Source organism: Gigantopelta aegis, chromosome 4 (assembly GCF_016097555.1).
Source record: "Gigantopelta aegis isolate Gae_Host chromosome 4, Gae_host_genome, whole genome shotgun sequence".
Taxonomy (NCBI): Eukaryota; Metazoa; Mollusca; class Gastropoda; order Neomphalida; family Peltospiridae; genus Gigantopelta; species Gigantopelta aegis.
The window spans coordinates 86,630,421-86,647,840 of NC_054702.1; the positions used below are offsets into that span (position 1 = coordinate 86,630,421).

Below are 17,420 nucleotides of genomic sequence, written 5' to 3' on the forward strand. Positions count from 1 at the left end.
CAACGGTGTAAAACGTCACTTCCGTCATTTTCAGCAATTTGTATGACGTACTTCACACAAGTCGTAGGTATTTCCTATCGGTTCTTGTTTGTTGTCAAAGTAAATTTATCATTTTGTTATCTACTGTTGCATCGATAGATTATTAAATCATGCCATAAGAAATATAAATATGATTTCTTCCTAACTACTTATTTTTCAAAATGCAGGCGTTCCATTTATTACCTGAACACCTATTAATAGTATTATTTGCTGGAATTTAACAGGTGCCCCCCCCCCCCCCCCCCCCCCCCTCCATAATTTAAATGGCAGTGTTACTGTAAACATGTTGCAAGTAATTGTTACATTGTTTCCACAAACAATAATTGTTTTTATTGCCTGTTGGTAAAAAGAGACCTGTGGTTATAATTATAATAGTTCTGTACTTGACAAATTGAGAAGGGAAGATAATAAATGTGACATGGATAAGCGAAGAATGCTTTCCAAGAAAAAGGACTGTGGACTCAATGAAGGCATAGCAGGAAGATATGTGAAGCGGGATACACCACCAGTTCTTCGCAGTAAGTATTACAATACGTAATATCATCAAATTAGAGGGATGCGGTGAACTTGTATGGAAACTAACTCGTATGAATGAAAAACGTGTATGGAAAACGAACTCGTGTGTAAAAAATAACGGTGAACTCGTATGGGGATGTATGGATATGCAGATATACTTTGATATTTCTCTTAAATGTGTATTTTGATGATCGAACCGAACACCACCAGTAGACCAGAGCAGGAGCCTTCCTTCCATCTTGTGTAAATTTTACAAACAAAACAAACATTAATAACCATTGCTCATAAAAAAAAAAAAAAAAAAAATAATAATAGGACTGCTTGTAATTCAGTTGCAACTGTGTACTTTACAGTTCTTGATATTACAGTATATAGATAAAAAAATATTTAGTGCATTTTAATTTTTATAAACATGTAGGCCCTATAATTTGATGTAGAAAATAAAAATAAAATTAGAGTTTCTTAGCCAAAAACATTATGTGTGAAATTAACTACCACGTGACTTGCCCAACCAATCAAAACACCTATGTCATTAAACTTATTTTCTGTGACAGAAACCGTAAACAATGCATGCATGTTTTGCGTTTCTCACTAGCCCGAACTTAAAAACCACTAGCCACGGACGTCAGGCTAACAGATTTGTTGAACTCTGCATAAAAACTACACACAAGTTGCTATACAGTATTGGATGTATCACTTTATAATTTCCCTCCATACAAGTAAGTTTTCCATACGAGTTCACCGCAAGCCAAATTAGAGGTCTGTTTATTAATATTTTACTTTTCTTGAAAGTGTATCCACTTAAATACGGTGCATTCAATCCTCAATCAGAATGCAATATGACGGCATATCATTAAGCAAAATATTCATTATCAAATTGGCATTATATAAAATACATCTGTTAGCCTATCTGTTTCTATATTCATATTTAATATTTATGTAGGCCTATGTATAAGCAGGGCTCACAATAGGAAGTAAAATATGGCCTGCTGTTATTCGTTTTTAAATAGCATGCCAAAAGAAATATCACCAACTAAGAAAAAATCTGACCTGCTGGAAATAAGACAGCACTGGGTGAGTGGGGGGTTTGGGACAATGTGCAGAGAATTAGGACCTTTGATATGTATTTTAGAGCTTTATAAAATTGAAATATAACAATCACGAGCTCAGTCTCAGCTAAATAGAAGATAAAATCATCATACATGCATTTGTATTTTAAAAGTGGTGTTGTGGTTAGGCCATCGGTCTACTGGCTGGTAGGTACTGGGTTCAGATCCCAGTCGAAGCATGGGATTTTAAATCCAGATACCAACTCCAAACCCTGAGTGGGTGCTCCGCAAGGCTCAATGGGTAGGTGTAAACCACTTGCACCAACTAGTGATCCATAACTGGTTCAACAAAGGCCATGGTTTGTGCTATCCTGCCTGTGGAAAGCGCAAATAAAAGATCCCTTGCTGCTAATCGGAAAGAGTAACCCATGTAGTGGCGACAGCGGGTTTCCTCTCAAAATCTGTGTTGTCTGTAACCATATGTCTGACACCATATAAACGTAAATAAAATGTGTTGAGTGCGTCGTTAAATAAAACATTTCTTTCTTTCTTTTTGTATTTTAAAGAACATCTTTGCAAGCCAAGGTATTATTCCATATAACTACTGTATTTCGTAATGGAGTAGTTATACAGGAATGGTACCTTGGCTTGCGAAGATGCTTTCGCTTTTCACAGGCCATTCTTTCAAGCCCTGATAGTCAACATGTACTTGTGAAATATTTGTATGTACATGTATTAATATATATATATATATATATATATATATATATATATATAAATATATTATGTAAGTATGCTATGACTGGATGGTTCATATTTATAATAATTAACTGGAGGTTCAGCCATTTTATTTTCAGTTCAATCCATCAGTGTTTTCCCTGCTGTAAAACAAATGTTATACTGTTAACAAAACAAAAGGTAGGGTGGAAAGCATCCAGGACTAACTCTAGCACTCCCCAAATTCACCAGTTGTGAATTTTATAAACTCTTGACAAAATTAATATTAATTTGGTAAAATAATTTGGATTTTGCAAAATTTAAAATTTAATAGATAATTTGGCAAAATTGTTTGCTAATTTAAAGTTATCCATGGCACCCTTCTTGATCTGCCCATGTTATACCGACATTTAATATGGCAATTAAAGTCTCATACACGGTGTTTATGTATAAAACTTTGCTTCTGTCATAACACAAAAATACCTGACCCATGAAAATGTCAAGAGATTAAACACAAGTTGTCATTACTAAATATGTGAAATGTGCAACATTCAGACAAGTTTTCTCATGTGATTTAGAATGCTTTTTGGAAAAGCTTTTATGAGAAACAATTTTGTTATTACTCAAATTCAATAAAATTATATTTTATTATTTTTAAAGGGACACACCCTAGTTACGGCTATTTGTTAACCATTACGGCATTGTTTTTTGCTATTAAACCCCATTTTTCACAAATAAAATTGCACTTTACTTACATTTTATTATTTAGAATACACATTTCCATTCACCTTCATTTGTGAGATTTTTCTTCACAGTTCGTGAACATTTTCAGTAACAATAAAGTTCAGACAAGTAAGTATCTCAATACAAAACGTTACAAACCCTTAAAACCAATAATTTTGCTAAGTCTTACGATAACTGGAGAGGGGATACAACCAGGACAGAACAGTTGGAACATGTCCAGGAGAGGTGAAAAGAACGCACCCCAAGTCTGTGAAATTTGTCGTGACGTAGGCATTGTTGTGCTTCGAGCAACATCTGCCGGTGACATCAGAATACAAACTTTCAAAATTATTTCAAGCAATTGGGATATGGGGATTCCCATGGTATTTATCGATATAAAACCTGCTTTTTCACTCCATTTGATAAAAATGTGATCTAAGTGTGTTACAATTTTGTAGATTAACCAAATTATAATTTATTTTCGCTGGATGGAACTAGGGTGTGCGGCTTTAAGTAGCAAAATAACTTTCATTAGGTATGTATTTGCTACAAGTATTATATTTATGTGTAATTTTATAAAGTTCTTATAAGAACTGCCATGTAATATATACATGTATATAGAATATCACGTGACAGGCTGTAATTAATGATGTTAAATGCCAAACTTCAGCACTACACTTAGCCATGCAAGTACATGCAGAAAAATAAACCTCTCTTTTAAGATCAGGGTTTCTGCCAGAGAGTGAAAAAGGGTATGGCACCATACCCAAAGTTAATCTTTTGACAAAATTAATTACTCTTATCATTACTGATGATTTTCTTAACCCTAACCTTTAACTTAACCCATTTTCTTTGTAGCAGAAACACTGAAGATGGATTTATAGTTGTAGTTTGTATTTCACTAGTTATAGGTTTTATATTATTGAGGGGCTATTGATTTATGTATTCAGTGGATTTCGGACTACATTTTGCAAATGTTAGAATGGTTTTCATCAAATTTAAAGGGGCAGGACACAGCCCAGAGGTAAAGTACTTGATCAACGTGCTTTAGTAGTGTCAGTAATCAGAACTATTCAATCAGTAATCATTTCTGCTTGTAACAAATAGACAACAATCATGGATGTTGTTTGGTCCTTTATTTCTTTTAGAAACAATTAGAACAGATTGTTGTGTTGAACTTCTTGTATCTATAGTCCGTCCTATTCTCCTACAATATCTTTTCTGGGTAAATAATTTCAGTTTAGTTTGATATAAGAAAAAAGTAAAAGTGTTTTGGAACTAACAAAAAAAATTAAAAATTTTGGGTGCAGTTTAGAAAACAATCGGCTCAGAAATAAAAAAAACTTGTAGTACATTCTATAGTATGAAAAAAGGCATTCCCTGTGGGAAGGACTATAGTGATCTAATCTGTAATCACTAGCAATTTATTTCTTGTAAATGAAAATGGTTACTGAATGGATCTGTACTTAAGTTTAAATGTATTATATGGTTTGGTTATAAATGTTTTCAGACTACCACACACCTGTAAGACAAGCCAACACCTCCCAGCGGCGAACAGCTAAAATCCCAGCATCTTACATTCCTCAACATGCACCAACTAACCCCATTTCAAACCCAGTCTTATCTATGCCGACTTCCCAACCACGAGTTCCTGGACAATCGCTGCACTACTCGCCACTGCCGGTTAACACATCCATCATACCTGAGCGTCAGTACTACTACCAGCAGCACCTTACTAATGCCTCCATCAACCAGTTGTCTCAAGGTCTTCAGAACATCAGAGTTAGTGCCCCATCAACTTCAAGGACAGAGTCGGTGATGGCATCTAGAGGCGTTGGCGTAGCTTACTCCTATCCCATTAGTGCTGTTGGACAAGTCAGTACTGGCGGAATGCTACAGCAGACATCTCCGGGGTACTATCACAATATGTCGAGTCAAGTCTCAACCCAGCACCAGCAGCAGGAACAACAACAGCAGCAACAACAACAGCAGCAACAACAACAACAGCCGCAGCTGCAGAACCAACAGCCGCAAGGTCACCAGGTACAGACTGTCGCCTTGTATCAGCCGTCAGACGAACACAGCACAGCACCACTGGCAATGGTCAGAGAAGGTAAGTTTACTAATATTTGTACTTACCCTATATGCCATACTAGCTGTCCTATACATATACAGAACTTCACATATGTTGTTTTCGCTTCCTATTTATTGCACAAGTTTATTTTGCGCAAGAATATATACCACGAGACCGCGTAGTTGTCGAGTGGTATGTTCTTTCGCAAAATAAATGAGTGCAATAAATAGGAAGTGAAAACAACGTATGTGAAGTTCTATATTTATTACATACCTTCTTTTATGTTTTACAAAAACGGCTTTTAATTTAACGTCATAACAACACTTTGTTAAATATATGATCAAAAAGCCTTTCATGGATTTGCTTAACGTTACGAATCATACTCTGCCGCAGCCTTGTGTAATGTTTCAAATAAGATGTGACGTAATTTGTAAATCATATATGACGTCAGTAAATTAAAGGTGGTATAATGCAGTAAAAGGAAAAAGGGAATTCCCCATTTAAAAGTTCCGGTCCAGATTGCACATATGTGTAATACAAAATAAATTTATTACACGGTTGAAAATATTGAATAGGTATGTAATAAATGTATATATCAGATGGTTTAAGGTGATACTGCACGATATGAATGCCTCATACAAGAATAGCTGATTGACAAGACAAACATTACGATTTCATCGGTTGCTATGCAATTAGGTTTCCATGTGTCAAGGCACTCGTATTATGTGATTTTGCCTTTAGAGAATAAAATGTTTTGTCTAGAGGCTGATAATCATCTCTCTGCCCTGGACCTAGTAGTAGTAATGACAGTATTAAAAGTGTGTGAAACTTAAGTGGATGTGGACATGTATGGTAAAATAGTGGTACTGAAGATTTATATCCTATGTATCATTTCTAGAAGACAACAAGGACCCAGTTACAACCCAGTATGCAGGTAACCATGGTAACTATGGCAACAGTGAGTACATGAATCTGCAGTATGATGAAAACTACCAAATCGCCCAGTACCACCAGGAGATCCGGAACCACTATGCCCAGCAGAACAGCGCGACGAGCCAGCCCACCCTGCCCACCACCGCCGTGTACTCGGATATAGATCACACACACAACACACAGCACGAGGTGCTTCCAGCCTCGTCAGCACCATCAAGTGAGGTTCTAGTTACACAGTGGTCCATGCATTTAACGGCTAGCTCTGGGTGTGTAGAAAATTTCACCAAATTATCTATTAAACTCCAATAATTGCAGAAAGTCACCATTATTTTCAACAAAATATTCATGAAATGAAATTCTTTCACCATATTCAAATAAAATTTGCCAGTTGTGTTTGAAATTCGCAATTGATGAATTTGGTGAGTGCCAGAGGTAGCCCTGATTTTTTAGCATATCACTAGCACTGACAGCATCTCTGGCTGGTGCCCTATGTATTATGGTGGGGGCGAGACGTAGCCCATTGGTAAAGCACTTGCTTGATGTGTGATCAGTCTAGTATCGATCACTGTCAGTGGGCCCATTGGGCTATTTCTTGTTCGAGTCAGTGCACCACGACTGGTATATCAAAGGCTGTGGTATGTGCTATCCTGTCTGTGGGATGGAAAAATGTAATGGGTTTCCTCTGTAAGACTATGTCAGAATTACCAAATGTTTGACGTCTAATAGACGGGGGATGTGTTTAGCAAAACAAAGTATTCAGTACAATTCATAAATTGTGAATGGCCATATGCATTGGGGTTTTTTGTTTCTTTATTTTTATAGTGTCTAATAAATGTAATATTATTTCAGTGGTTCCAAATAGCTAATAATAACACAGAAAATTACATGTTCTCTAGAGCTCTTTGTGATATTTATAGCAATTGCTTTGATTTCTTATTGGATGTTCACAATTTCAGGTGGTTACGCTACCCAGGAAGAATTGCGTCTTCCTCCTGGCTGGTCTGAGGACTGGACGATGCGAGGCCGCAAGTTTTACATTGATCACAACACACAGACAACCCACTGGAGCCATCCACTCGAGAAAGATAGTCTTCCTACTGGCTGGGAACGCATCGAATCAAAAGAATATGGAATATTTTATTATAAGTAAGAATTACAATTTATCAAATGTACTATTATAAGTAAGAATTATTATTATTACTGATTTGCTAGTTAGGTTGTTCGTATTTTAATAGAATCCAATAGCCAGTGATTAATAAACAGACCTGTCAACCCTCCCGGATTCCGCGGGCGTCTCCCGGTGTTTGATCAAATCTCCTTTCACCTGTGCGGGAGACAGTTTCTCCTGTTAAATGACATTTTTGTAAGCATAAAAAAAAATTGATCCTCTTTTGTCAGAATAACAGAAGGGAAGTAACTCTGCCTTTTTTTCTCATTCGGAAAATGTCGACTACTTTCGGTTTCCGAGAATGTAACAGGCCGAATTGTCCCGACTGTTTAACCTTTGCCGAAGTGAGAATTGTGGGATAGCCTATTTATATTGTTAAAAAAGCACATGGAGTTTATAAAATGACGTGTTATTATAATGTTTGTGGTCATCGTAATGGCTATGAAGCGTGTTGCCGCTAATTCAACAGGCATTCTTGTTCAACTTTGACATTCAGTGTTGCCATATAAAAAAACAAAAAAACTATCCAATTTAGTTCTAATAACACCTCTGAATTGTAAAAAGTCTTCCCACTGGATTACATAATGCAACTATGACAAATCTGAACTGCCAGACTCCCGAGTTGACAGCGATACACACGATGCATGTTAAAATCACATGTCACAGCAAGACAACGAAAAGACCAATTAGCTGTATAAACATACTTGTGTCAGTTAATTTTGTATGTTTGTGCGGTAAAATGTTGGTTATAAGGGTACACTTCAAGAAATTATTTTTGTACAATTAAAAAATGTTGTGTGTGACATTGACATAAAGTTACTCACGGAAATGGGTATAATTCCGGTATATTTCACACGATGTCCGTAATGAGGTTTTACTTATGATTAATGAAAATACAATGTTTATTGCATCATTATAATGATTTTAAATAAGTACCACGCCACCGTTCCTCATTATAGTAAAAACTGAATATTAATTTATAAGATTTATATAAATGTCTTTGGTACTTAGGTACACTAACCACAAATGATAATGTAACGCAACCTGTAAGGCTGTAAGTGTAATACCGTAAATGTACTAATTATTTTTTTAATTCTTGTTCATGTTCTTAACATTTTTGGATAAAATATTTTTTTTTTTTAAATATGTATTAAATCATAATAATATTTAAACTTAAAAAAAAAAAAATAATAATAATTTTTTATTTACTTTTTTTTTTACTTTTTTTTTTTTAATGCCAAGATCTACGGTTAAGAAGTATATATGACATTATAAAGTATTCATATAACTTATTGTAATAATGTTTTTTTTAAATCTTGTGATTTTGGGTTAAATTGTGTGAATTTAAAAAATCTCCTGCTTTTTGACAAAATCTCCTGCTTTTTCAACACACACCTCCTGCTTTCTCTTGACTAAAGGTTGACAGGTCTGTAAATAAATCAGTGTGCTCTTGTGGTGTTGTTAAACAATATTCGAATAGAATAACTGAGGGATTTATCAATGAAATTTAACTTGGATGTCCATGGTATTGACCGTGATAAATTTAGTGTAGTTTGTGAATATATGAAATCTTTTTAATCTCTTTATATTGCTAAGTTATAATAAATTAAAATGGGTTATATTTCATGTTAAAAGTGGTACTATTAAACTCACATGGTATTATTTTTAACTTGAGTTACCCTGAATATTGGATTTAGTGAAAATAAGTGAACAAACCCTGAATATAACATTGTTATTTCTCATGAAGTGTTCAGAATAGCACATCCTTGATATTTTGCCATCAGACATATTTTTATGTTCTTCATGGCAACATCATGTTTTTTGATGGTATGGTGTACTGTATTACTGTATTAAAATCTCTACTATTTCTTTCAGTCATACCACGAAACAAGCTCAGTATTTACACCCACTGTCTCCAATAGTGCCACAACACAACATGCTGATAGCGTACGGTAGACCGATCCAGACTGAATACCGACCACAACGTCAGAGTAATGTGCTGGTACCGGCCAATCCATATCTACACACAGGTAGGTAGCAGCACATATATGTAACAGGACTCAGTCTTGTACATGTTTAACTCTTTCACCACGACAGGCCGGTATACCGGCTAGCGATATCCAGTGCCTCTCAGCACGACAGGCCGGTTTAGTGGCTTGTAACACCTGTTCATATTTGGCGCCGAGTGACGCGTCAGTATTATAATTAGACAAAATCTCGCGCGACCATAGCTGCCATGTGACACACTGTAATGGCTGCGCCCATGTTCAGCGAATTTTGAATGAGTTTTTCCAAGTTTATACTGATATTCTGACTGTAATTAAACATGAACCGAGGTGACGAAATTTCGTCTGTTGAAAACAATGATTGCGATTCAGATGATGGGTTTTCCGATGATGAAATGTGGGATAATATGGACTTTGGTGCATTTGATTTAATCGAGATTGGCGATCGTGAACGAAATGTCATTCAACATGGCAATTTAGAAGAAAATGATACCGATGACGAGTTACAAGATGACTTTCCACTGTTTTACCACGTGCCTGACTTTACCTGGACACATGAGCCATATTCGGTTACCTGCAGATCAACGTTTACTAAAAATCCGGGGCCCGTAAAAGTGTTTGACGTCAACACAAACGCCATAGAATACTTTTTGTTATTTTATTCCAATAGTGTATGGAAAAATTGTGTAATTTACCAACATGAATGCCAAAAAAAAGCGTGATACAGATCCTGCTAACAACAAAGGTGTGTGGTATGATGAAATGAAAGCTTATTATGACTTGTTAATTTTGCAAAAGCATTGTAAATATATTTTTAAAATTGTAACTGGAATGTTCATGAATTAATTATCTAACAAGAAAAACATTTGTACTGTTGTTTTTTTAAATTACCAGTCCTACCTACTCAAATAGGTGAGTAATATGCATAGTTTACCTGTAATTACCAGATTTATACCTGTTGAATCTAACATTTTAAAAGTATTATTTGTTTTATCTAGACAGCCGCCCCATTCACCTTTCTGGAAATGTACAGCTTATAACTAAAATTAATGATAAAACAAGTAGTTTTATCCTTTAACAAACATGATCATAAATCTGCTATTTAAACTCAGTGTGCAGGGAAGGTCAAGGCTGTAAAACTTAGTGGTGAAAGAGTTAAAGTCCAAACACAAGACTTAGCAAAGTCTCCAAACTTTAACTACATGCTGACTTAGCAAAGTCTCCAAACTTTAACTACATGCTGACTTAGCAAAGTCTCCAAACTTTAACTACATGCTGACTTAGCAAAGTCTCCAAACTTTAACTACATGCTGACTTAGCAAAGTCTCCAAACTTTAACTACATGCTGTTTGTGTGGTGGAACTTTGTTGTTGAGTGCAGACTTTAAATGTTTTTTAAGTAATGTTCTAGGCCTGTGCTGATAAATAGTTAAAGATGACATTTAAGACTTTAAATGTTTTTTAAGTAATGTTCTAGGCCTGTGCTGATAAATAGTTAAAGATGACATTTAAGACTTTAAATGTTTTTTAAGTAATGTTCTAGGCCTGTGCTGATAAATAGTTAAAGATGACATTCAACACTTTAAATGTTTTTTAAGTAATGTTCTAGGCCTGTGCTGATAAATAGTTAAAGATGACATTCAACACTTTAAATGTTTTTTAAGTAATGTTCTAGGCCTGTGCTGATAAATAGTTAAAGATGACATTCAACACTTTAAATGTTTTTTAAGTAATGTTCTAGGCCTGTGCTGATAAATAGTTAAAGATGACATTCAACACTTTAAATGTTTTTTAAGTAATGTTCTAGGCCTGTGCTGATAAATAGTTAAAGATGACATTCAACACTTTAAATGTTTTTTAAGTAATGTTCTAGGCCTGTGCTGATAAATAGTTAAAGATGACATTCAACACTTTAAATGTTTTTTAAGTAATGTTCTAGGCCTGTGCTGATAAATAGTTAAAGATGACATTCAACACTTTAAATGTTTTTTAAGTAATGTTTTAGGCCTGTGCTGATAAATAGTTAAAGATGACATTCAACACTTTAAATGTTTTTAAGTAATGTTTTAGGCCTGTGCTGATAAATAGTTAAAGATGACATTCAACACTTTAAATGTTTTTTAAGTAATGTTTTAGGCCTGTGCTGATAAATAGTTAAAGATGACATTCAACACTTTAAAGGGACGTACCCTAGTTTTTAAACACTAACGCATATTTTCGACTATTAGAGTCATTTTTGATAACTTAAATGACACTTTACTTAGATTTTATTGTTTAGATTATCCATTTTGGTACATTCGAAGTGTTTTTGGTCATCCTGGTGTTTTTAATATTACAAAATGCACTTCTCATATTTTTAAAAACGCATGTGCGTCTGAGAAGTAACAGTTATGGAGTCCAGTTTTAGTCTATTTTTAGAGGGTATATCATCATTACAAAGTCACAGACTCATGTTTCACTCAATTGTAACTTTATCCAAATGTGTTGCAAGTTTGTAGATTAATTAAACTTAGCGTGCATTTTCATGGGTTCAAACAAGAGTCTCTCCCTTTAAAACATTCTCCAGTGGCGACAGCGGGTTTCTTCTCAAAATTTGTGTGGTCCTTAACCATATGTCTGACGTCATATAACTATAAATAAAATGTGTTGAGTGCATCGCTAAATAAAACATTTCTTCTTTTTTTCAATCTTGCTATAGTGATAAAGACATTGTGAAACCGTGTGATAAATTTATTTTAAATCACACATATGTGCGATCTGGACCGAAACTTTTAAATGGGGAATTCCCTTTTATTTTTACTGCAGTTAATGCCTTTTATATACTGATGTAATACCGGTATATGATTTACAAATTAGGTCACATCGTATTTGAAACATTGCACAAGTCTGCCGCAGAGTATGATTCTTAATGTTACGTAAATCCATAAAAGGAGTTTTGATCATAGATTTAACAAAATGTTGTTATGATGTTAAATTAAAAACCATTTTTATAAAACATAAACGAAGGTAGGTAATAAATACACAGCTTCGCATATGTTGTTTTCACTTTCTATTTATTGCACTCGTTTATTTTGCGAAAGAACATACCACTTGACCACTACGCAGTCTCGTGGTATATATTCTTGCACAAAATAAACTTGTGCAATAAATAGGAAGTGAAAACAACATATGTGAAGTTCTGTATATGTATAGACTTTAAAGTTTTATAAGCACAGGGCTTGTGGTCTGAATTTAAACAAATAACAAATGTATGTGGAAGTCAAAAATGCTGATGGCACAAACTGTAGTACCGTATATCTTCGCCTGTAAGTCGATCTCGGCTATAAGTCGAGTCCCTAATTTCAAGCCCTGAAAACTTATTTTTTTTATTGGCCCGTTTATAAGGCGACCCATGAAAAACAACTTATAAATATTGAAATATTTCTTATTTTCAGCACATGAGAACAATAATGTACAATATTTGAACCAAAAAAATGTATTTTACAAACTTCGGTTTTCACGTTTTGTACATCGCAATATAATCAGACTATTCCAATCAAACTATCATTATTACATAGCATCAAAATGAAATATTCCCTTAGTAGAGAGTGATTTCTGGTCATTTCATGTCAGATCACCCCATTAAATTTGGTATATAAGGTTATTTTGGCCAAAAAACCTGAAATTCCAAGTTTCAGCTTAATCGGACCAACAGTTTCCAAGTTATGGCCTTTTCTTTTTTTTAAATTTTGTCAAAAAAGGGCGTGACCGCCCTTTTTTAAATTGCCATAACTCAGCAACCAATGGTCCAATTTTGACAAATGAGGTATCATTGAAAAGGGGGCTTTACAAGGAATCCAAATCTGGCATTATTCCTGACACTTGGGTTACTTTTGGGCTGATGACCTTTTGACCTATATTTTGACCTTGTGGGACACGTGACTTTGAGATGACCTTTGATTAAAATTATAGCCCAACATGTTATCTACAAAATATAAAAAAATTGGATGTGAAAAATGTTTCATTAGTCAGCAATTTCAAATTGAAATATGTTTATCTGTTGTTCTATGCTCTCTGTGTATAGACTGCACATGTATTTAAGCACTATTAAATGTACATGCATCAACACTGTTTTTTGGCCACATTAACTCTATATACCAAATTTCATTGAAATTGGAGAGGGTAGGGTTTAAATTTCCCTTTTTTGGGGGTGATTTGACACGGAATGACCCAAAAGCTGTTTGACTGTTACTGTATGGTACTGTACAGATGGTTTTGTGCACAGACAACAACTTTATTTATAAACACTGACAACATATCACTACAATAAAACTGAAAGTATCATGTTTTGCCGCCATATTAATACATGTAAGGAGGATAACTCTGGAAAGTACACTGGTTTTTGTACCAAATGATGTGTGTCCCTATTGCTCTAGTGAACTGCAGAGATCAGTCTATTTTAAGGGAAAGCTCAGTAATATTCATGAAGTTAATCACCGACAAAACATTGTTTGAACAACCATTAATGCCAGTGACCAGATTTCAAAATAAACTCAGGCAACAGGTAGTTAATATTGTTTACATATTTACTATTAGTGATGACTGTTAATTTAACTAAGTGGACTGTTGTCTTGGCATGTGAGTGAGATCGCACGCCTTTTCGCATAACCAAAATCGTTCTAATGCCAAAAAAAAAGGTTATAAAAAATAAATGTGTCAAATTAACATATAAATACATGGCATACTTCAACAATAAAACTTGTAAAATAATCCCTATAACAGTAATATTTTTTGGTGAATTTTTTTACCCTCTTATAAGTCGACCCCCCAAGTTATAAAATAATTTTTGGGTGAAAACAATTCGACTTATAGGCGAAGATATATGGTAGCCTTTTTTCTGTAATAACTGTAATAATTTGGTGAGATGCATTTTAAGATGCTAGGGTCTCCACGAGTACTCGAGTACTCGGGCACGGGTCGAGTCTGGACTCGAGTACCCGTGCAGGGGAGAGCAATCTGATATAATTTGTTTTACCTCCCTGTCCTGACATTTTTGTAAACTTAGACGTTACAACAATGGACACAAAACAAAAATCTAACGTCAGGATTAATTTTGAATTAGATACCGAAAAAAAGAAAACAAAATGCCATCTCTGCGGCATTCTTTTGAGTTACAATGGTGGTACGACCAGTACAATGCGTAAGCACCTTCTTTTAAAACACCCCAGTGCCACGTGCGAAGTCTCACATCCCATTAATACTACTAGGCAAACAACTATCGGTAACTTTTGTCAATTTGCCGTGAAAAATCGTAAACCGGCAGACAGGCAGTGGTACTGTTCCTTTAATTTGATCATCGTAATATCAACAAATTTGTGAATATATTAATGACGTCACGTTTGAAACCAATCAAAACCACTGATATAAACTGAATAATTCTATCAATGCGCCATTCAGAACTCCTCGTACATTTCTTGTAACGTAGCGGAAAGTGACGAGGTGTTCCGATTGATCAATGCGCCACTTCAATGAATGATTTAAGTCTTGTGTAAGAAATTATGTTTTAAAAAAAACCAATTACATGAATTATGGATGCATTAAACACATTCAGGACTTAAAGTATATATTATCTTGATTGTGAGTACTGGTTACTGTGTCAAATATAACTATATTTGGGATACACGATAATGCCTTCTTTCTTTCTTTTTTTAAACGTTATTCCTTAGTTTTATTATCATCTCGTATAAAAGCCGGGTACTCGGGTCCGGGTCGAGTTTGACAAACGAGTACTCGAGTCCAATTTTTTGGACTCGTTGAGGCCCTATAAGATGCTCAACCTTAAATACCTAACTTTCTTATATATTTCTACCACTGCTTTTCTATCGTTCTTTCATTTTATTTAGATTCATGTTTGTCTGTTATATGTTGTTATATGGCAGTAGTTTCAACATATTCAGTTGTCTTTCAGAAATTCCTCACTTTCTAATGGTGTACTCTAAAGCTCCACCGGAACATGACCACAAACTCAAGGTACAGAGCGGAACAAAACAATGGGTGAAAATACCATCCATTAAACTGTTCATACACTTTGTCATACCTTTAGCAAAAACTTAATAACAAAGATAATGTTGAAATATCCTATTGATAATCATATTAATTTATATCCCATCAAGACATTAGAAAACAAAACACCTGCATTATCTATTAGCAGATTGATGGATTTTGCTTCATTTTTAGTCTAAGGATAAATATTTATTCTTTCAATTAATTTAAGAATTGAATTGAAGAAAGGGGGCTTTTTTTGCCTTTAAAATATTCTGAAATTTATATTTAAATTCTATTATTTAAAAAACCCAAAAACAACCATTTTACCTTCAAATTGAATTTTGTCAAATACTTTTATGCCTTTAAAATGTTTAATATTTAAAAGAAAAGTAAAAATAATGGGTGTCAAAAGTTTATCATTTATTTAATGTTTAAAATTAGTTTTTTCCCTTATTTTAAAAACTAAAGTTTTTGTTTGTTTCGTGAAAATGTTTAATATTAAAAATAATACTAAAAAATTGGTATCAAAGTTTATTATTATTTTTTTTTTTTAAATCAGTTTTCTTTTTGCATTTTTATTTAAAAAACAAGTGTTCATTTGTTTTGGTCACAAAGATTGATATGTTTTGTTTGTTTTCAGTGGGAGTTGTTCCAGTTGCCAGATCTAGAGTACTACGATGCCTTGCTGGTTAGGTTGTGTAAAGAAGACTTAAGAAAAATAGTAATGGCGTATGAAGGATATCGAAGTGCATTATTACGAGAACTTGAGCGTCGGAAAGACGAACGACAAGAACAACAACACAGAATGTTAACACAGAATGTTGAGACAAAAGTATAGTGTGAACACTGTACATTGTGCAATAATTTATACAGCTTTTTGTGATGTGAAGTCTGTGACATTTTCTGAGGCCCTGTTTGGGTTTATAAGGAATACATCATAAAATTATTATTATTTTGGTGCCGTCAGCTTTGCATAACGTTTTCATCTCCTTGTTACTAATAAACATATATATCATGTTATTTTGTTGACAGCTGTTAAGTAAATCATGTTGAAATGATGTTGAAGGAAGTCATATTTTATTATTTTTAGTACAACAAATTTTCGATTTAATCAAAAGCAGGCAAAATGGATACTGGTGTCCTATTTTATTATTTTCGAGTACAACAAATTTCTGATTTTAAAATCAAAAACATTGAATGTTTTTCAGTTATTTATAATAATTTTCAAATGAGATATCTTTAAATCTTTTAATTATTTGCTCGAAGTTTTTTGTTCTGTACTGAGGTGTTACTACTTTTGCTTCAACTTCTGTAACATTGTTTGTGTCTACTGACAAGTTGAATACTGTTGAAACATTTTTGTTTAGAAATATCTACTCTATATTATCAGTGCTTACCTCCCCTTGTTGGTTGTCATTCATTCAAATGGCTAAAATTAGACTTACGTTAAGTGTTTGGGCTCATTTATTGCAATTACATTCATGTATGTTGGAATATTTATAATCATTTCACTTACATAGGGTGTACGATACCAAATAAAATCCAATAGGCAACAGTGTTAACATAAGTGGTTAAAAACATTCTCTGCAATATATTAACCCATAAATATCAGTACTACAACTCCACCATCAAAGTATTAACTGAAGAAAGGTGGAACCTTTCATTGCTCATTTTCTATCTAACCAGACATTTTTACAACACCCCTAGTTTCCCACAAAATTGTAGTATTTAGTTTTACAGGTACAGCACACATATTTCATGCATAAAGCTACTTGACACAGTGGTACTATGGTAGATGAAAATTGCTTAAGTTACAAAAAGACTATATGGGGAAATCATTTTTTAATGTTTTTCTCCATATCAAATGTCTTCTATTTTAAATGAAAAAAATTGCAGTATATAAAATGTTTTTGCGATTCATTAAAATGGCATAATGACGTTTGACATTTTTGTCTAAAATTCAGAACTGTTGTGCAGAGAAAAAGGTAACTTTTAGTATATTTAGTGTATGACAGGCTTCAGAATGTTCAGTCCTGGTGTTTTACATGCCCACGCAAGTCAGGAGCTCTGTGTCAAATGACTGATGAGCAGTCAATGTGCTAATCATTATTTTCTCTTAACATTTTGAATGCTTTAGTTATTTAATGATGAAATGGGTGATGTTTCAGAATT

General features: G+C 34.0%; 1 protein-coding gene across 1 annotated transcript; it reads left to right on the forward strand.

Moving 5' to 3' along the window:
* The first annotated feature begins 83 nt into the window (after positions 1-83).
* On the forward strand, positions 84-16,264 carry LOC121371301 (scaffold protein salvador-like). The gene is made up of 7 exons (XM_041497104.1): positions 84-557; positions 4,555-5,157; positions 6,017-6,268; positions 7,008-7,197; positions 9,095-9,249; positions 15,172-15,233; positions 15,889-16,264. The coding sequence occupies exons 1-7, from the start codon at positions 458-460 to the stop codon at positions 16,084-16,086; spliced, it is 1,560 nt and encodes a 519-aa protein (XP_041353038.1). The 5' UTR covers positions 84-457; the 3' UTR covers positions 16,087-16,264.
* Positions 16,265-17,420: the final 1,156 nt, after the last annotated feature.